Genomic DNA, 22,333 nt, shown 5'->3' on the forward strand with positions numbered 1-22,333 from the left:
AGGCAGCAGCTATACAACTGGGAGCTACATGACACCATCTCCCTCCTATGACAGCTCTTTACTGTTTAAGTTAAAATTTATACACTACTGCTCATCAAAAGAATCTGCACTTTCCGCTACCAAGAATTCTTCATATTTTAGATTATTCACAATTAAAGCTAAGTGAAAGCCCAGAGGAAACGAAAAGTTACATGGAAGAAGTTGTTGCCATATTACATGGCAAGAGGTAGGAAACAGTAACATAGTAAATAAATGCAAGGAAGTAAACCTAAGAAAAGATTAATTCCAAACAGCAATCACCTGATTTTTGGTATTTACCTAATTTCTTGCCAACAGAAGAGTCAGGTAGAATAAAACTCATGAAAAATAACATAATGAAAAAATAAAAAAATAACATAAAAAAAAGAAGCAAGTCTAACAAATAGAGAAATGGAGATTCATTACACCCCACTAACATATAACATATGATTATTTTTATTCTTACGTATGTATATATGTAAATTGCAGCATGCATTTGTTTAATACAAGCAGAAAGGACCACTTTCACACACACAAAAAAAAAAAAAGGAGGGGTGGGTGGGGACGGACAGACTACAGGAATGGGTGGGGAAACTTCCAATAAGTGAAAAGTGGGTTTCTGGCTTGATTTATCCACAGGATACCCAGGCTGTTTTGAAGAACAGTCTGAAATTAAAGTGAGACCAAAAAGCCAGGAGTGTACTACTGAGAGCCACCACACATCTGAACACTACATAGGCTTTCAGATCAGTTTGGGGTAAAATACCACTTTTAGTATGAACTCCAAGACCAGAAGAAAAGCCATGAACAGTGAAGTCCAAAAAACCTAAACAACTCTAGAGAAAAAGGAATAGGAAGCTTTTCCTATTAAGTGTTACAATTAAATCATGATTTCTTGGCAGAATCCGAGACCTAAAAACTAAGTTCCTAATATTTACAGTTGCTTAGATAAGATCCAAATGCGGACAATATAAATTGATGAAGTGTTGTCTCTTTCTGCATGCAGCTGATCCAGCATGTGAGACGATGCTCAAAGGTCCACCAAGTAAAACTATGCCCGAGTCCCGCTGCAGCTTTGCTGAACCCTTTTTAAAGCCACATTTAAAAAGAACAGATCAACCTTATAATGCTGAGCAAGATAAATCTGGACAGTGGAATATGCTAATGTCTTACAGAGGAAGAGAAGACGACCTGTAGAAACTGGGTTAAAGGCCACTGACATACAGGGCACATAGGGAACCACTTTGGGAGAAAGCTGGCGGTACAATACAGACCATTTCATTAAGCACGAAGACAAGACAGCATGTTCCCTCAGTGCCAGAACGGTGGCGTACACCAGAGAGAGCTTAGACAAATCAGATTAAAAAAAAAAAGGCAACCAACTGAAGTTTCAGGCCTCCGGAGCAGCAGTCCAACATCAGGACCACCTTACTGCCCAGGATGGTGGGAGTGCCTGACCTGCTGAGGGAGGCAGAACACACGCAGAGGAGGGTGTGAGAGACTTCAATTACCCCCACGGAACTGAAGTGTAGCTGCGTCATGTCCCCACGGTCTCTGCCCCACACATCTGCTGCTGGATGCTGTGCTAGCCACTCTTCGATCTGACCAGTACAGTTGTTCTGTTTCCCCAGGGAGGGAGTAAAGAATCCTCCTAACTCAGGAGAACCTGTAACAGGAGGATGCAGATGCACAAAGCAGTTCCTCCTCCCCCAAAGTCTGCCTTCTCTATCAAGCACCTCTGCAAACCCAGCCCGCAAAGCGCAAGATCCCAAAAGAGATTCAAGGGCAGCTTCTGATGAAGAGAACTTTTTCATCTCTGCAGCTGCAATGATCACAGTACCACCCACTGATGGGTCTTCGCTGGTTTTCTGTTAAAGGATCCCTATTTCCACCAACTTCCACCAACCTGTTCTAACACACCTAAGACTAAAATGTCACGCTTTGAGGTTACAGATGCAACATCAACATACATTAACTTTAAATGGACTCCTGCTTACACCAAAGCGACAGAGGAGAAGTACTGATGTTACTGCCAGATCTGGAAAAGACACCTTAAAAACACAAGCCAACAGCAACGAACACAGAGAGGGGTCCTTGGAGGCACCTCAATGACACACACATCTGGACTACACACAACACCTGACAGTGAACAACGCTGCTGAAAAAACAAAATTATTGCACCTCTTAGGTTCCATTGAAGACAATAACAAAGTTTATGCACAACACCATAAAAATACAAAGTTCTATCTAAACAGATAGTTATCAGCCCCCATCAGAGCACAGGGGAATTCAAGTACTCAAACAGGAATAATAAATCCCTCTTTCAAACTGCAACAGAAAAACTGCAGTCTTGGTTTGCCCATTTGTGGAAAGGAGTAGGAGTGACATTGGCAAAGTCAACAAAAACCAACCCAGAGATCCGTCCCACGCTAGAGGCATCTAAACGGCATCTTCTGCCCTGCTCAGACACAAGAGCCGAAATCTGGTGTCATGCACCACAAGAACTTTGTCCCTGCCACTCAAAAGCCTCTCCTTTCCTTGGCCAATTTCATTTTTAAGAAATGCATTTTGGAAAGTGCCTGCGAAGTAGAGATTTCAAAGGCTGGCTGAAAAGATTTCAAGGCATATAATGCTGACCAGATTCTTCACACACACGCACACAGAAGTTTCTCCAGCATCAGAATTAGAACAGTACCCAATTCCCTCAGAAATTATAAACTACAACTTTCATAAACAGAGATCTCCCAATGCTGGTGGTGACTTAAGGTGAGCGCTGACATTCTCCCCTTTTCAAATTTTCCCAAGGCTTTGAAATTTCAGTTCCAGTCCTAAAATCTGAACTTTTTCAAAATTCAGAAGAACACATGGTGTTTATCTGATGGCCTGGTGCCACTTTCCTAACATCTTCAGCAAAATAACATTCTAATTCTTGTCTTAATTAGGTGGACCTAAGTCTCCATGGAAACAAGATGAGGGCACTTGCCATGTGTTTGAAGATAAGGGGAACATTTACAAAATAAGTCTTTGAGACTCATCACAAGAAATAGACACTTGGGCTAACCCTGAGGGGAAAACAGAATAGTTGGCCAAATTTCACAAATAATATGGAAAAAATCCAGGGACTCGGGGTTCTGGAATCAGCAGTATTAAACTTCCCATCCTGGCAACGTGCCGATTAAACACAGTCCCATTAAACCAGCTGACCTTCCCCAGCAGGTTTGGGGACTGCGCCCAGGCACAGGACACCCAGCACCACCCAGACCACCTCCGCAAGCATGGTCTTGCAAACCCATGGTCAGTCTTCCAGGATAAGCCCCAAAACAGGTTTTTCCTTTATTAAAGCTCCTAGGGAAGCTTGGCAATTCAACATCTGACTCTGAGACATTGATGTTTACTGGACCACCTCTTGTGAAATGAAACCTAATTAAATATTTGGCTTCACAGGAGGTGGAGAGTAACTACCTCTCTTTCCAAGAACTTGGTTTCAGATCTCTAGATGTCCTCTTATTTTCAAATCCAATGATTTCAAAAGTGACATTATGTTCCTAGAATGTGTTTGGCATGAAACAAACACTAACAAATCTTCAGAGAGGCAAGGGGACCTCACTTTGCCAAATCATTGCCTGTATTACCTTGCAGCTAACGACACTTGGTGGTTGCACGGACTTTTGACCCAAAATGCAAATAGAGCCCAAGGGAAAGAATTCAAATTTGCTATTTATAATTCCTCATCTTTCCTTCCAATTGCTAATTCAGGTTTTGGATTATTTTTCAAATTCTGTCAGTCAACCCAAAGGAGAGAGCACACTCTCCTTTGAGCTTATCTCTATCCACAATCCAATTTAGTACCAGCTGCAGTAAATTAATAATTCTTATCATTAGAAACAGTCTAGCAAAATTTGGTTAATCTTTGTGCTCCGCAGGTAAAATACTGAATGACAAAATTTTTTGTATTACATCAAATACGTTTTACTGTATTAAATCAAGCCCTTTGGACACAAGATAAATGTCTTATAAAAATATTTATATAATTATATAAATGCTAATATGGTAGCCTTTGGCTCATTGATAGCTCCCTAAACTCTGACACTCTGACAGAAACAGAAAGATCTTATTAAAGGTCCAGGCAAATATTTGAAGAAAAAACATTTTGGTATTCAGAGATACAAAATTCATCATCACAGTTAAGATGAAAGGCTCATTTAAGAGCTTCTGCACATTGCTTTGAAAAATGAGGGAATGGGGAAAGTATGAAACTGAGGGAAAGCATGACTTAAGGCTTAAAAACAGTATACGGGGACAAAAAATCTAAGAAGTGCTCCTAATCTTATAGCTAAGTTTTGTTGTTATTGTTACTCACCATCTACATTTTTAAACAGTGTTAAAAGCTTCTTTTGACAGTTCTTTAGGGAAGCAATTTGTGAAAAGTGCTTTAAAGGGTGATTTATTAGAAAAATTATAACAGACTTTTGGAAGTGGAAGAACTATTGGACCCTTGACTATTAACAAACACTAACCTCACTCCAGGTTGGAAATGTGGAAAACAGCAATATTTCAGAGGGCTTGAATGAAATATGTAAACAGGGAAAAATTTGACGTGGCATACTACTCCCATCCTTCTGCCTCCCCCTCCAGTTCAGCAATTTCGAGGAACCAGGAGTGGGAAATGCGCTGCCTGTATAAACTGAGCAGTGATGATTCTGGAAGTAGCCATTAGTTTTCAAAGAGAAACTTCACCGCTCTAGGAGACTGGACAAGGACACGTTTGTTGCCTGAATTTGGGTAAACAAAGGCTGACACTTACTTTTGCTTAAGTGAGGTTCAGAGGCAAGAGCCCACAGCTGACAGGTCCTGGCTCCTTTCAGCTTTACTGCTCTATCAAAGCATCCATGGGCCATGGACAGCATCAAGGTTGGTTGCCAATACCTGAATTTCTACCCCAAGTGATTGACAACCACTAACGATTAAAGGTTTCTCACAGGTTTATAGACACTAGCACGGAATTACAGGAAATTTTCCCCAAACAGCCCCAATTCTGCTTCTCTGTTCTTGCCTCCCTCCACCTGAGTGAGCCACACTGGAGTTCCCTGCATGCCCCAGTGATATTTAATGTTGTTAGGGATATAAGCATCAGATAGGAACTATGGGAATCATATGTAAAAGTAGCTGGATTGCCAGGCAGTTTGGAATGGGCAGAAGCTATGGTAACAGCTCACAGTTTACTCCTTGTATGCTACAGAAAAGACAACTTTTCCCACGCTCATTACTCATGTTACTATTTTTAACTACTAGTGGCATGGCACGTTTTACATATAGCACACTCCACTGTCCCAGCTCCATCTCAAAGCTTGTAATGAAATAACCCGTTACTCTGCATATTCTACATTGATCACATCATCCATCTCAGCATTATATAATGAAAATTAAAAATCTGTAAGTTGAAACTCCGAAAGAAAATCAGGGTTCAAAAAGAGTACTATAAACCCCCGTTTCTTGCATTTTATATCCATTTTGAATAGATGAGCCCTTACTTTTCAAGCCATGCAGTGCAAATTTTTCTGTTGCCTTGGTTTAATATATTTATTGTTAATTTAATGAAATTTAGGTTTTTTAAGAAACATGTTCATTACTACAATACATTTTTAGTGGCATACCCTTTCCCCACCCCCAGATATTTAGAGACTGAAAATTTTTTACATTTAGTATTGACATTGGTGATGACAGAAGAATGAGGGATTTGGTTTTGTCCTACTTATTTCATACTACCAAGAACTGTCCAGTTCTGCAGCTTCATTTCTGTGCTAGCAAATGTACAGCATCTAAAGCAAGTACAAAATGGCAGGTTATGACAGTTCAAAAGGCCTCAGAAAGTCCTTAGAACATCTCTAAGGAATACTCCCATCTCTAATTCTAAGAATTCCTAATCAAACATTCCACTTACACCTAAAAAATGAGTTTCAGAAGAGTATCTTTAAAAATGTGAGTTATAATAACGCTGAACTTTTTCAGTGTTCTACACAAAGGTTTTCACACTGCTTTTTGCGCATTTTCTTTACTGAACTATACCAGGATTTTGCAGAAAGCAAGAAAATATCACATTAAGAATTCTCCTTAATCCCCTGGGCTTCTTTTCATTGCAATATCACTCCGTCATTCCTTACAGGGAGAAGACATCTCCCTTCAAATAATATAATGTGTAACATTCAGCTTACAAGCCTAGACTATATTTCATACTTAGTTCTTTTAATATTTATAAATTGTGTAGCAAGGGTTATAAAAAAATACTTGAAGATTGGGTTATGTTTTCCAGCAGATACATTTTACAGATAGGTTAAGCGTTCTGAATAATTCTGTTTACTGAGTGCCAAGCAACACAAATTCACATTTGCCATAGCAGAATGATTCCATTAGTTCACATCTGTCTTAAACACCAAAACATGTGTTTCCCCACTAATGAATTTCAGACCAATAATTTCACATCCATCACGTGGTTAAAATAAATCCATCACAATCTGTGGTACAACTTAAGTGTTTTGTGGTGGTTACACAGCAAACTGAGCAAGACAGATTTTCTGCTGGTAGGCAGAACAATAAGGTGATCCTGATTTATCAGAAACATTTTAAAATGAGGGAGCAAGCCCAACTTTGTAAATCTTAAGCAAGATAAGCAAAGCATCAAAGAAAAGAATAGTAATTTTTGCAGTTTCTTTACTACTGATACTCCTGCACAGTCTATCACTGTAGGACTAATTAATGTTCTCATCAAAGCACAGAATGGGGAAAAGAAAACCCCATGCAGTGAAGAAAGCTGTATTTGCAACAGTCACCACTTTAGATATACTGTTACTAGATAAGCAGTGTTTTAAATTATTTAAATAAATTAATCAAACAATTAAATTTAAAATAATTAATGATTTTAAATGTTTAAGGCATTAACCTTCAGATCACCTTCTAAGCAAATGTAACCAATGTATCTGAACATTCAGCAATAGGTGGAACTGTCTTGGAGTAATGTGTCCTAAAATAGCTATTTGATCAAAATCCATAGTCCCAGAAGAGTTCCAAAAATCTTCAAATGCAAAAAGGATGGTGTTAACACTTAATGCACATACTGTGGCTGTAAGTGGCTGAGAGTGTTTTTGACATTGTCTGAAGAGCCAGAGCTCAAAAAGTAGTAGTGATACATATGTAGTGATACAGATACATATGATACACTTCATTGCCCCAACATGCAGCACCTTTGAAACACTATCAATATTCAACATTATTTCTCCCGCGGGTATTATGTATCAGAAAACATACCTCTATATCCTGTATTATCTTTGGGTATAAGGACCTGTAAAATGAATTTGGGGGGCCATCTGTTGGTCTGTTTTTAAACAGGTACTGATCCCTAGAAAGAAGCAGAAACATATTTTTCAATGTACCACAAAGAATTCAAACTTTGAAGGAATTAAAAATCTGCACAGAACAAAGCCTTATGACATTCTTATAAAGTACTTGTAAGAATTCTGAGTATTGCCATTACAACTCTTGTGACTTTACAATTTGACAGCTGTATTGAAAATATCAAAGACTTTAAAAGAAAATGAGCATTTTTCTTATAGTTTTCCAAATCAGGGTTCACTGCTTCATAAGGCTTTAGCCAGCAGGGTGGCATTCTCCTGCTCCTTACAATATGCCTTGCATTTTCGTAGGCACACCACCAGAGAGCACAGAAAAACAGGTTTCTAAAGCAGAACACCTCCTCATCTCTTCAGGTATTCCTGAAGGACAGAAAAACTCCGTTGCCACAAACATAAATGGTTTCTCTTTGAGAGAGGCTTCTGCAGCCCTATCAGCTATTTTATACTTCAAGCAAAAAAAAAAAAAGTTTAATTGGAAATACTTTACTTCAGAAAAATCCCTGCAAAACATTGTTGCTAGTTTTTGTGAGCTGACTCTAATTGTTTGTTCTCCCTGCAAAATGGAAATTAAAAATTTGCAGACAGACTTACCGTAAGAAAGCAAGTGTTAAAAGACATCAGGGCACACAAGGACGGGACAAAGCCGAAGTGCAAACAGGAGCTGACAGCTCTCCTGTAGCTACCCCAACCAGTCCCTAGCAGAGATAAGCATCTCTGCGATAAGAATTTACTATAAACTTACTTTTGGCAGAGCTCACCATTAGGGAAATTTGTAAAGGAGAACACTGTACAAGGTGAATTTAATTATTGTCAAGGTACTTACCAACCCCTTCTTTCTGACAGTCCCTTCCATAGCGGGTCTGTGCGTACCATTCTTTCAATCAATTTTTTCCATAGCATTCCCTCAGAGATGACTCTCTGCCATTCCTTACATACCAGCTCTGCTGCACAGAGTGATCTGGCATCAAGATAGGAAAGGATGTTTTCTGCTATGTGATCTAAGCCTTGCTCTACAAAGAAATAAAGGCAATCAAAACATCAATATCACTTCACAGTAAACTACAAAACAAGCTTTGCAATATACATTCAGAGAAAGCCAACACAGCTTTAAGGCACTAGAGCAACATGATGATTAAGTTACCATACGTAAAAGCACCAGTTACAAATGAATCCAAACAGATACGCCGAAATATCTCTAATGCTTTACTCCTTTCCCAGCAGTCTGCCTAATGGACTGTCCCATCTCCATTGAGTCAGAACAAGCACAAGCCAAAATTCACCACAGTACGCAAGTAGCAGAAAGCATTTTGCTTTTTCTGGGCACACAGAACCTGGACTTTTTGAGCACATAATGTACTGCGCTACGTGATCCAAAAAAGATGATCATCTTCAAGCAGATATTTTATTAAGCAGCAGTAATAAAAAATTAAAATGTAGATTATTTTACTATACCCCTACATATAACAATAGGTAGTTCAACTCAGCAGAAGAGGAGACTCCACAGGAACAAATACAGACATATCCAGCAGAAGCATAAGCAAGGATTCTGCAAAAACTTTCTTGCATCAAATGCAAGGACATATTTTCTATTTAAGCCCTGCCTATAATCTGCAGATGCCAAGTCCACTCCTGAATTTTGTTCAGGACTGGTGGTAGAGCATATGCCAGAGACACCATGCCCTGCAGCCCAGTGTAGGAAGGAGAAATCAATGAGTTTGACAGTAATTTGTCAATCACAAATGCTGCTTTAACATTTAAGGCAGTTAGCCTCACTCATGGTTTGCCGCACTTGGGAGACAGTAGGACAAACCTACCAGAAGCTGGTGGGTTTGAGGCTTCTCTTCAGCTAGAGAAAACTTCAAGAGGGACAAATTTCTTGAAACATCTTCAAGTTGAGTAAATCAGACTATAACATTCAATACAGCATTTGTTTTGGGACCGATGGCTGCAATTGCTTCTAGTATGAGAATCAGCTAAGAAAAGCCCAGGATCAGCAGGAGTCAAGTAACCTTCAAACAATGAGAGGCGGTGACAGCTCAGCTTCTGCACTGTAAATTCCAGTGCAAAGTAGATTTAGTTCAGCTTCACAAAAGATTTCCCAATGTATTTACAACAGGCATATGAACAGATATTATCTTAGCATCTTTCCTGTGTCTGCTGCTCTCCTACACTCAGGGCGCACTACCTTTTACAGCGAGGGAGTGATGTGTGTCCATGTCCTGCTAATGTGACAATGCCAGCTTTACCAGGCCAAAGAATGAGCTCTACAATATACTACAAGAGAACTCCCAAGGAAAACAACATTACTGCAAATGAAAGCCCTTTGGCAGTACTCAGACATTGCAGAAACAGCATCACCATGGTGACCTGCCATACTCTTAACTTCACCTGCAGGACAAGGTGTGCTGGTCACCAAGCAATAGTTACGAGTGGACTGGGGTAACGCTGACTTTCATCGTGAAGAACCTATCTACCAGAAGCAGCTTATTAACCCCTGTGATCCTTTGATATCATGGCAAGGTTAGTTTTGCATATTAAACGCACTCAACATGCCAGCAGAAGTTCAAATACAGCAGAATTGGGGTCCTGCCCATTGATCCAGGTCTACGTAAGGCCATGTGCTGCAATGTATCATTTCATAAATGTCACGTAATACTTATCCAAAAGCACTAGGTACTGAAGCCGAAGCTGGTAGAAAGCATAAGTACATCAATAAAGATGATGAATACAGTAAGCTGCCACCACAGATCTATCAAGACATAGAACAGGTGGAATGCTGCATGTGTTCCCTTAAGGTCTTTGCCTAGATCTTGTCTCCCACTGAGGGTGTTAGATTTAAAAATGTGATTGTAGTTGATTAAAGATACCTACACAGAAACCACTCAGATAACATACTTGCACTATATTTAAAATAGCAACTAAACTTTTCTTGTTTATGTTCCAACTACAGTGTCATCGGTCCCACAAAAAAATCACTGGTAATCTGTTAACTTATTTCAAAGGACCTGCAATTTTGCTTTCCCAAAAGCTCCACTAAACCAGAGATCTAGAATAACTTTATTTTTGTGAATAATGTATGCCAGTTGGCCAAGCATGAAAAAAAAGAGATACTCTTTCAAACTAGGAGACTATGACCTTTTTAATTTTCCACTTTATCTCATAACAGCCTACTTTAGGCTTGAAATAGTCCTCAAAAATCAAAGAAACTACTGTTAATTTTTTTAAGAATTAAGAAAGTGTGCTCATATAGACCCCTACTGCAAGCTAAATTTGGCATGGCCTTCATAAAAATGAACAGCATTAGAAAGGAGAAACCAATACATGTAGTTGAAGAGCATTTGTTCATTTCTTCTACATAATCTAGAGAACTATAAAAAGGCTTTAAAGAATGGTGAAAGCTCCTACAATGTAAATTGGGTTAACGCAAATTTTTCAATACCAGTCATAATAACAGATTCAAAATAACTGAAACGAAGGTCCAAATAGCTGGTGGGTCTCAAATCCAGCCACTTCCAAACCAGCACATTCTCTCCCAGCTACACCATGTCTCAGAGCAGCTTTGAGCTGCACCATCTCCTACATCACTGCTTTGAAGAAAGCACCAGGGCATTTAAATACATTGTTAAGAGGTCTTCCGGTCTGCCCCATCCCAACCTTTCCAGTAAATAACTCTCAGATTCTAAATACTGTTTACTTAGGATATATTTATCTTACTGCAATGTGATGTGATTCGAAAAAGTTCTCAAGGTTTTTCCAGAAAATCCAATCATTGCAAGGTCATTTTCAAGAGTTTGTTTAAAATCATGAATCCTTGGGTATCATGGGGACAAACTAATTCATTGTGCAAAACGGAGGACAGCCAGATAAAAATAAAGGAAATAAATGAGTCTGCTCAGTAAGCACTTCTTGGATTTTGAAGGTTACAGGTGTGAACAAGCCACACGCCATGTTTTAAACAGGAACAGATCTAACAGTTATTTTACAGTTCAGTACAAAATAGTCACGTTCAACAATGTAAGATCAGTCTATACAGAGCAAGTGACTGTCTAGTACATCTACAATGCTGTAATTACACAATAGTCCTCCTCATATTTTGCCAGCACAGGGCACATTACGTTTTGAAGAGGAAGAACTTTCTACATAAAGCATTGCAGTTCCCAAAGCAAACAGCACAGATGACATGGCAATTAACCATCGTAATTACAAACTCTGTATTAGTAGAGCAGCACGTTGAGGTTCCTGTATAAAAGGTGTTTAAGGCTCCCACTTCACTATGTCATTTTTCTTTCAACAGCCATCATACAACACCCGAGGTTAGATCGCCCTCCGCTCCCTCTCCAGAGCAGCGCCTGCACTATCCTCCCAGCATGTGCACCATAGGTCAGGGCTAAAGGTGTATTAATGTTTACCCCACACAGGGATATTTAGTCAAATCACTGGCTAACAAAAGCAACGATACTGCTAGGAAATGACAAAATTGATAATTCAGGTCAACCAGCATCTGGCTACTATGTTTCAAAGTTACTAATTAAATACAAAAATAAATGACTGCAAAGTTTGGAAGACGTTAGAAGAAACTGGGAATAAAAACCAAAGTAGGTTACAGTTAAACCAGCAGACCCAGGAATTATTAAAAAGAGAGGAAAACACCCTGATGCCAACAGTATTTCTGCAAAATGTGGCTGAATGACAAGTGCACCAGCTTCCAGCTCTCCCAGAGATACAAAGATGATGTGAAAGGGATTTTTAATGGGCAGTGGCATGGCAGAAGAGCCGGGGCACACATCAAACTAACCTTTTCAGCTGACCTTAGTTCCCCTTTGTTAGAAGAAAAAACACATTCCAGCCTGGGCTCCAAACAAGCCGGTAGTACAAGATACACTGATGACAGGCAAATCTTTCAGTGTCTGCACTTTTAAAGTGTAGAATTCTTTACTCATGCATCTGAAAGGTTGTAGGTGAATGAGCAAATGAATGATGCAAAGTTCATCCAATAAACTGCCTGTACAGTCACAGAACAGCTGCCCTTAAGCACATTTTTGGTCAAAACTGCTACTGCTCTCCAGTAAAGATGGGACAACAGGATCCATGCTGAACAGGTACCCACCTGCTGGATACTCTTCTCATTCCAAAGATGGGAGGCATAATTTTGCCCAACTAGCATAAGTAAAATAATCATCACATGTATACAAACCTTCTTAGACGAGGGATGCTTAAGTGCTTTTAGCCATAAAGCACTAAGCAAACCATAACCCTGAACTTACTTCAACCATGTATTTAAAGAAAGGTTATTGGACAAAGTAGCCATGCTGGCTTGCAAAACACCTCACTTATAGTTCTGAGCAGTTTCTGAAATGTAAAAATTATGAACATGTCAGCTGTGAAATGAACAATTCCCAAGGGAGAAACTGACAAACAGAAGATCTTCAAACTATATTCACGCACAAAATAATATTTTAAAAGTTTATCTGTTACTGCCATCTCCTGGCAGCAAACTAAATCAGCCTCTCCCGAAAGAGGGATGAGAGCTCCCAGGAGCTGTAAAGTTACCAATAACCAACCTAATAAAAAGGCTACATTGCAAGGCAGCCTTTGAAGGCAGCCAGTGCATGGTTCTGTGGTTGGCTCTTGGTGGGTTTGAGGTTTTCCCACCTATTCCACCGTACCTCTAGTATCTTTCAGAAGACACTCAACGGGTCAGCTTGAGAGCGGAACTTGCAATGCTTTTCAGAGTTAGGACTACTGTATCACTTGTTTTTCGATAGTTTTTGAATCAAGCACAAACACTTTAGGAGTTTAATATACAGCATATTCCATTACTAGAAATCCACATCGTATTTTAAATCCTTTGCGCGAGTAAGAATGTACATGTCATTTAAGCAACATTGAAGAATTTGATTTGTATTACAATTTTGAAACCATAAAAAGGTATTTGGATCACAAGACAACATACACCAGGGCTTGCTTTCCCCATCTTAAGACCTTTCAGCACAAGGCAAACACAGGATTGTTGAAGTCCATGGTTTTAATGATTTCCTATACAGAAATGTGTCCATGTAATACAATGTGTGTACTCAGCAACTTGCGTTCAACTGCTTCTAGTTTTCTTTTCCTTATGAAATATTACTTTTCAAAAAGATAGTACTCCAGATTAAATCTCATTAAGAAAAATGAGACACAACAAAGCAGGAACATTTTGCAATTGTTCAATCTTTCACAAAACTGCCTTTGAAAAAGCAGTAACAACCCTCTGACAAACAGTTGTGAAAACCTGGCTCCAAAGCCTCCTCTCAAGCTTCAAGTCTAGAAATGCAACCTGAATGACCAAGGTGCCACCATCAATTCATCCAAAAGCTAAGCCTTTCTTGGAGAGATCACTGTTGCCATTTCTGGCTGTCAACAAGCTGATGCGAAGCAGAGGTGAAGAGCTGGCAGAGGCACCGGGGCATTAATGCCATTTCCTCAGACAGAGGAGGTACAAAAGTCACCCCGCAGCAAAGCCTCTGCTCCGCCTGGGGGAACGGTGTGACGGAGACTGCTCCAGAGTGCAAACAGGACAGGGTATTGCAATGTGTTTGGTGCCTTTCTGTGGCATGTGCAGAATTCAGAAGTACCAGGCTAACACCCAGGTCCCTCTCAAAATCCAGTTTTAAAAAAATCATTTCACTGTAACATGCAGACCAAACATTTAGAGGCAGGGCTAGAACATATTCCCAAGGACAGTAACTCTCCAAATAAAGTACCAGGAAAATCTTCCTTCCTAAGGTCAGTTTTGTTTTCTACAGGTCAGGAATGTTCCCGAGAAGATCTAGACTTGACTGCCTATCTACAGAACTATCAGACCCAGTGTCTGGAGAGACAAAATCCAAGTGACAAGTGCTCCGCTTGTTTTTATTCACTTCACTAACCCAAGGCTTTTTCAGGCTCCTACTTGTGGTGTAATCCTAGTACCAAATGCTCATTAATCTTTACCTGAACTAAATCCAGGTTTTCCATAAAAGTTAACTGCAACGAGCTACCACATCTCCACAACAGCCAGAGCATATACACGTATGCGCATCGGTCTGGGACTGCACACTTTACACACACAGCTTGTTCATTATGAAACCATTGAGTTTTAAGGATCAACTGCAAATTACCAGGCAGAAGCCCTTTATTAAGATGCATAATTTTCACAGTTCTGTATTACACTGGCCACAGTTAAAACCAGATTTTTACAAAGTCAGAAACTCAAGTGTTTCCTGATGTTAAAATACAGCAATCTCTTATTCTGTGACCACACAGAGCCTTGAAAATTGCATACTGAGCACAAATACACAAATGCTTTGCCACCAAGTCTATTTTAAGATTTTTACTGCTTGCAAAAGCGCACAGATTTAAATTGTTTGCATTAGAAAAAAAAAAGACATCAAGTAAAATATTTATCCTACTTAACACAGTAGAAACAGGTCCAAAGCACAGGTAATTACAGTGGGCCTATCTAAGCATTTCAGACAACATACAGGACTAAGTTTAAGACGCATTAAGATCTGAAATAGCTGCACATACCTATTTTACATTAAAAGATAGTAAGCATTCAGTTTCATAAACAGTTTCTCCAACAGGTACTAAAACCTATCAATTTTCTACAGTAAAATGCATCTAGCATTTATTGGTTCATTTTCCAAAGAAAAATATGCTCAATTCTTATGCCTCTACAAGAGCTTTTGCAGTTTTATAGAAAATGCTGAAAAGTTACATCTGTTATTGATTATAGGTACCAGATGAAGGTTTGGTTGGATTTCAATAAGAAATTAAAACAATTAAAATCCACAGGGATTTCAAAGCTCAATGTGTAAATATCACTTTGTATGAAAATGAAACCCAAATGTGAGATGTCAACTCTATAAAACTGACTAACATCAGATACGAAACAGTCACTTAGATCATCCAACTGCACAGGCTTTCATTATTTTAGAAACACATTTCAGAAGAAGCCTGGCAGGGTTTTACTTGCCTGACACAGTGTATAGCGCTCCTATAGTTCTAACACACAAAACAGATATGGAAGGGACTTTCTTTCCTAATCAAAGGTGATGAGGTAGTGCTCAAGGGTCAGAGTTGCAATTTGATTAAGGAAGAAGCAGAAGTTGCATGAGACCATGCAAGGAGTGTTAAGATCAACATCTTAAAGATAATTAAGAGAATCAAAAGCACAGTAGTGACTTAAGTCACTCTCGCAATTATGCTGTCCACCACGTACCATTGTCTTTTGAGAGTTGTTTTTCACATGCTAGAGGAAACACTGTTGACAGATGTGGAAAAACAATGAGCATAGGCTCATCAATGAGGCTTCTGAGGCACTCTCATCAACGGGACTTGCAACAGCTGATACAGTATTAGCCATACTCCACGATTGTGATGTGCAGTAAAAATCCCAACCACTGCCCAACTTGTAAGGACAGATCCTGCAAACTAAACGTTTTGCCACCCACTTACGGAACAGCACAGCAGAATTATCACTTTTTTCCACTGAAGCAAAAAGAAGCCAGATACCACAAACGTTTTCCATTTTTCCTGCATCCTCACAGGTGTAAAATCAGTGAGGATAGTAGCAAGCAAAGACTATTTCCATGTACAACAAAAGAATTTTGCTTAAAAGAAATGAGACTATCTTTTTAAAAGGTAGTACTGCGCTGTTATCTTTTAATGTGACATTAGTTCAAGAGGAGATTGATTTCAATCAGCTCAGATTAAGTTCCTGGGTCAATTTATACAGATATTCCTCACACACCACATCACCTTCAAAAAGGGCTGGGCATGGGAACAGTTCCCAGTATTTACATTGTAAAAAACAACAAAAGTTGTTCTGAGCAACTGGAAGAAGGAATCATGGCTGGACTACAGAATAAAAATCCACAAGTGCTTTTGCTCTCGAGTCAGTAACAAGACCAGACAAACCAGATTCACTCATCTAAGCAGGCAGCTTTTTATTTAAGATTTAGGAAACTCAGAACAAAACTAAAATGTAATGAATGAAAACACCTTTATAGTATTTTTCTACACCTATGGTGTCCATATGAAAACGGAATTTAGACCAGAGCTTGCAGAGATACAACTTTAGCAACAACTCAAGTTTCAAATTACACACAAACTAGTCTTCCGGATATGCTACTCAAACTACTTTTACATGGAACAACACTGGCATCCAGTGGCCAATTCAATTAATCACAGAAGGGAATGATTTCAGCTACCCTCCTGCCCTTCTTTTAATTAGGAAGCTTCACTTTATTTATACAACACAATCTCAATCTGAAGGACATTCTGAAAAGCTGCATACACCCAAAGAATTAAAAAAAATATATTTATAAAAGCACCTCTTGTAAAATAAGGATTAGTTTACCTGGTAACGCAGTGATGAAGTCCCGTTGTAACATGGGCTTCAAGTAAGAGTTAATATGTCCATGCTGATAGTGACACATTCGTGAAATAAGGTGTTCCACAAATTCAACTTGATCTGATTCAGACCACTGGTCAAAATATTTAATACACAAGTCTTTTTCCTTTTCGTAGTTTCCTTCCGATGGTCTTTTTCTTGAGACAATCACAGATGAAGTTCCATTACTTATCTGTGTTTAGAAAAGGAGTATTAGTATTTAAACATAAAAAACAGAAACAGCTTTATAAAGAACTCTCTCGAGGAAGAGTATGTGAGAAGATGCAAGCAAACAATCAAAACATTCTCAAAGCTACAAGTTACACCATATAAACTTCATCTTCCATAGATAAAAGATCAATGAAAGGACTTTGCTGGTAATTGTAACTCACTTCTTAGACTGAAAGACTTGAATTCTCTTACACCTCTTACCATTTAAACAGCAAGGATATTAACTCTTTTCAGAAGAAACTTTTCCAGATTAAACCAGTGATTTCTGCTGCATATTGCAGTCTCCCTCCTCAAATTATTTACTCGGGTTCCAGCAGTTAAAATAATACACATTTACAGACATGCTGACATTGGATATTAATATTCTAATTAACACAAAAATTCAAGACCTTTATGTCAGTGTCAAACTGCCCGTCCATAAATGAAAACGGACAATTACACAATATCAAGGGCTTGCTTTGATTTTGAAACACAGCTCATGTCAATGTTTGGGACACACACATAAAAACACCATTAAAATCCTGGGAGCTTTACCTACAGATAAGGATGCTACAAGAACACCACCCCAGGACTCATTACTAATTAGTAAATAGAACTAACGATTTATGCCAGGCTCTTCTGAGCCCTTCAGGAGACCAAGAGAGCTGTTGGGGAACAACTGTCAGCTCTGAAATATTCCCAAACTTCTTCAAAGCAAATGGGTTGCAATTGCTTGCCATGTGAAGGTGCTGAAATTTCCCTTTTAAAGGACAGTCACATGCTCAGAAAGGTTGAACTTATCTCAAGTATCCTTTGATGCAGAATTGGCCTTCCAAGGTCAGCACAAACTACAAAATCTGAGAAGATCTAGTAATTTCTCAAGTATTATTCATTGGCGTTATCCTTCGCTTGAAGGCTGAGATAATTTTAGGATGATACAATCAACTACATACAAGGACGATTATGCAGATGCAAGATTTGGAAGTTTCTCAAAAGCAGGAATGTACAAAATCATGCCAACTCTCTTTCCACGCAACTGTTAGTCCTACCTGCCATAGGGTATTTTTCTTTGGAGACTCATCTTCATTCTGATCCTCCATTACTGACGTGTTCTAGGGGAAAAAAAACCAAACAAACTTCAATTTCTTTATTCTATGGTAATTCCTTGCTCGACAAGCATTATGAAAAAGCAAATCAACTTAACAGATAAAATTCATTTTCCCAGTGAATAGAATTATCAAAGATTTCTGGCCAAAAAAACCTGGGTATTTTGAATAAATTCCCCTTTTAACTGACATGTTTATCAATTCCATTTACTGTAAAGATAACTCCCCAACCCCTCTTCAGTTTCCCTTGACAGGTTTTCATGCAGCCTTTCAACGCTTTTCTCACTGGGAAATAAATTCACTTTCATCCTACTCAAGCCAAAGTAATTAAACCTGTCAAAGTAATCAACCAGCACTTTCTGCCAAAGTTAAATTGCATACGTCTAGTTAAAAAAAAAAAAAAAAGAAAAGAAAAAGAAAAAAATCACTATACACTACTTCATGCAACAGAATATGTTGGTTTTGTTTCCTAGCTCTAGCTTACCACAAGGAGGAGGGACGGTTCTTGCAGAACGTCTTTGTAATTCCCTGCCACAGTCTGTGTCCTATAACCCTTGGCAGTCACCATCTTTCTTTACCCTGACTTAATTACAGTGTTCTCCCCACATTATAACTGCTCCTCCCTACTGTTTTCTTCCCTTTTGTTCGAGAACAAGAGATGTAAGAATTTCTACAAACATTCAGCTGCAAATGTTTCTTTTACAGCTTACCTCAGTTTTTCAAACTCTTAACTCAATTCTTCCCTTTCCTTTTCTTAACTCTCTGCTCCCTTTTGCTGTCCATAACACAATTACCATCTATTTCCACCTACTCATTGGTACCCCACACCTAGGCAATTACCGCTCATTTAGCTTCCCACCAACCCTGTCCTCCCCATCATTCGCCCCCAGGAGACACCAACAAACTGGCAGAGGGCTATTGTGAAAAACCCTTAAATGTCTTAAAACATTGCATTTATTTCAGCCTTCTCCCCTCTTACCAGCTGTCTCAGTAGAAAGAGGAACAACGCACTCAAGTGAAACACATGATGGAATAAGTCACACAATTCCTTTACTCTTGCCGTCACAGATTATGGATTAACTCCTTAACAACTACATCCATCCCCATTCAAAAAACACAATTCCACTCAAAAGCATTCACTGCTTCCTCTCCTCCTTGTGTAAGGGATGTACCACACCAAACCCAGAAAACCCCTAAGATTACCAGTATTACCACTTCAGGCAAGCCTTCCTCCACCACTTGACTACACTGCTTTGTCTGAAGTTTACCTTGAAACCTTTTCTGCCTTGCAGTAAGGTATGAAAAAACACGTATCACGTGGACAAAAGATTACATTATAAAAATTATGTCCACTGGGTGATGGAAGAACTTAAGTATATCTAGTTACAACACACATGACAATGACAAAACACAAGCCCAGGAGATGGCCAGAGGCAGCAAAGGTTTTGTGTTACTCCACAGATAGATGTATTTTAGTGTTTCTGGACATACACAGAACAGTAACACTGGAAAAGTAAACGACACATTCCACATTTTCAAAATCATACTTCCTCAATTGCCATTCTAGTTATTCATAACTACAGACTGTTCACAACCAGCGCTACCACTTATGTGCACATGGTGGGCGAACGATGCTCTCCTGCCACACGGTGCCACAAGAAGGAGCACACATCAGCCACAGACTCACTGGTACCCAACTGGCCCACACCAGTTACATTATTCTGGAAAGCAAACATGACTCCAGAGAATTATGCAGGGCTTTTCTTCATTTTATTTTAAATTTGAATGTGTAGAAATACTCATTATAGTGATTATATGTTGTTAACTGTTTTCAATTAGTATGTCCTTAAATGAGTAAGAGCATGTCATCCCTTTTGCAGCTGAAGGCTAAATATATGCATCGATCCTGTGAGCTAAGAGCAAGGAACAGGACCTCTCATTGAGAATACCAAACGTTGATGGCTTGGGTCAGCATATACACAGAAATCTCACATGATACCAACTTAGCTCCAATCTAACTTTCCTTCGGTAGGTCATGGCAGGACTCTGCCATTGTTTTCTTCTGCTCCTTGGTTGGGAAGTACCTTCAGAGATCATCGCTAGCTTTCCCTGGGATGTAGGATAAGAACTGTCTCCTAAATGTCACATTTTTTCATTCTAGGAATACATAACAAAACTTGCAGAGCAGCACTGTAATGCAAAACGGGCAATAACACAAACTTCACCAAACCGAGCAAACTTCCACGCTAAGCAGATTACAGAGCAAAGTTTTGTCTTTGGTGCACACCTACTCAATTCTACCGTGGCTCTGTTGCTGCCTAGGTAAAGAAGACTGGGTGGCAGGCTTTAGGGACATGCTCCATCCATGGCATGTCCACTGATACAAGGGAGAAGTAGGAGGGACTGCACTTCTCCTACCCCTTGCCGCTTGTCCCTCTTCTTTCAGAGCATCAGAGCCCAATCCTGGCCAAGATGACAGTGTCTTAGATCCACAAATGGGTGACCTGGCACAGGCAGTACTGTTGCTGATATTTCCATACCCTCTCAACATCTGGGCTGTGAACATGAGGGCAGACTACACAGCCTGACTTTTAGGCTGGAAATTTAACACTGTATTTATGCATTTAACCAGGAAGTAGGCAGTTGTGTTAATTTAATGGTATCTACTACCACCTTGTTTATGGTGTTTTCCTCTTTTCCCATCCTAAACTCACTCCAATTTTCTTACCATATTTTAGAGCTTGAGATTTTAATCCTTCCTTCATTCTTTCCCCTTCTGCTCCCAAATAAATAGTTTGTTTTCCCTATTATATCTTCTCTTCCAAATAAATTTGCTCTATTTCTGTCTTAAACAATTTTTGGGTCATTCCCCTGATTACATACATCCTAAGCTATAATGTGTCTCTAAAGCACTTAAGCCTACTAGCTGAAGACTAAAAGATGGCCAGGTGTGGATCCTGTCCTGGAAAAAGCAATTAGACAACTCTAATCTGTCCTGTACATCCACAGCACTTGGCAAAAGAATAATTTCAAAATTCCTAACAGCTGGTGTCACTAGTCCTTGCTCAGGAAGGCCTCCAGCTCTTGTGCAAGAAGATAGATAGGCATCCCCAAGTCCAACTCTTCCCTTCGTCCTGCTGGTCCCTTCTCTCCACGTGTACCTTGTTGTTAACCTCACCCACCCTCTATATAAAACTACCGTGCTGCCCACCCCACCTCTGCAGGTTTCCCAAGTAGCTTTTTGGTGGCATTAACATGGACTTGACTTCATTTCCCTGCAGCTCTGCTGCTGAACAGCATCAAGACCTGCAAACTGTGACCTCTCATTCCAGTTACCCTAGCAGGGCCGTCAGCCCCGGCAATACGAGCGACCTGCGCTCACAGGCTCTGAAAGAACACGGCTGATTTTTCACCCCCACAAGAGCCTAGCAGCTTCTCACAGTGGAAGCACAGCCTCTAAATATGGTCAATTAATCCTGTTTATAAATTCATTTTTTCCAGAAATTCTTGTTAAGTTGCTCACAGCTCTTGCGAGAGTAGAATGATTATTTCCAACCAGCTGTCATTCCTTAATTAGTCAGCCTGGAGTAAGCGCTCTCCATCCCCTACTGAGAATGGCAGCAACAGCGAAGTGGTAACAATGGGTCTAAGCAGAGATGTTTTCCATTGCCTTATAGTTGTTATAACCCAACTGAATAAATTACACCAAGAAAAGCCTCTGTCTTTTATTTTCACTAACAGTAAAACCAGCAATGGCAGTAAAATTTACAAATTGCTCTACAAGTTGTAGTTTTAGTTTTAAAAGCTTGTTTCCTGAAGATTTGCATCTCATATTCCTTGCCTAGGTCTGCAGTAACTTCAAGCCTTCTTTAGTCTTTCTGCTCCACAATACCACAAAGTCTTTGGGATTTCTATGAGATGCAGATGAACATGGCAAACAGGTTCAACAGTTACTTGGGGAGAAAGAGGAACTGACAAGCATAATTACAAAAAGCTCATTTCCTTTGGAGATTATGAAAAGCTTCCAAATTAATGAAAAAGAACAACCATGAATGATCCTCAAAGGCAAAAAATTTTGTAGGTATTATAAAACTTCATGAATCTGTTTCAGTGAAGATCCTTAGCTACTTGGTAGCAACTAAAACCGGCATCTCAAGCGTAATAGTTCCATGTATATA

The 22,333-nt window shown here is 39.4% G+C and overlaps 1 protein-coding gene across 4 annotated transcripts in view; it reads right to left on the bottom strand.

Annotated features, from left to right (window-relative positions):
• The window catches only part of FBXW11 (F-box and WD repeat domain containing 11), a 74,600-nt gene that overhangs the window by 17,705 nt on the left and 34,562 nt on the right, over positions 1-22,333 (bottom strand). For all 4 annotated transcript variants that reach the window (XM_040603044.1, XM_040603042.1, XM_040603043.1 and 1 more), the window contains 4 exons: positions 18,099-18,161; positions 16,807-17,032; positions 8,248-8,434; positions 7,321-7,411 (listed from right to left, as the gene is read on the bottom strand). In XM_040603044.1, coding sequence (XP_040458978.1) covers positions 7,321-7,411; positions 8,248-8,434; positions 16,807-17,032; positions 18,099-18,149 — 555 coding nt within the window. In that variant the 5' untranslated portion in view covers positions 18,150-18,161. The remainder of the gene's footprint in view (positions 1-7,320; positions 7,412-8,247; positions 8,435-16,806; positions 17,033-18,098; positions 18,162-22,333) is intronic.

The sequence above is a fragment of the Falco naumanni genome, chromosome 8 (assembly GCF_017639655.2).
Source record: "Falco naumanni isolate bFalNau1 chromosome 8, bFalNau1.pat, whole genome shotgun sequence".
Taxonomy (NCBI): domain Eukaryota; kingdom Metazoa; phylum Chordata; class Aves; order Falconiformes; family Falconidae; genus Falco; species Falco naumanni.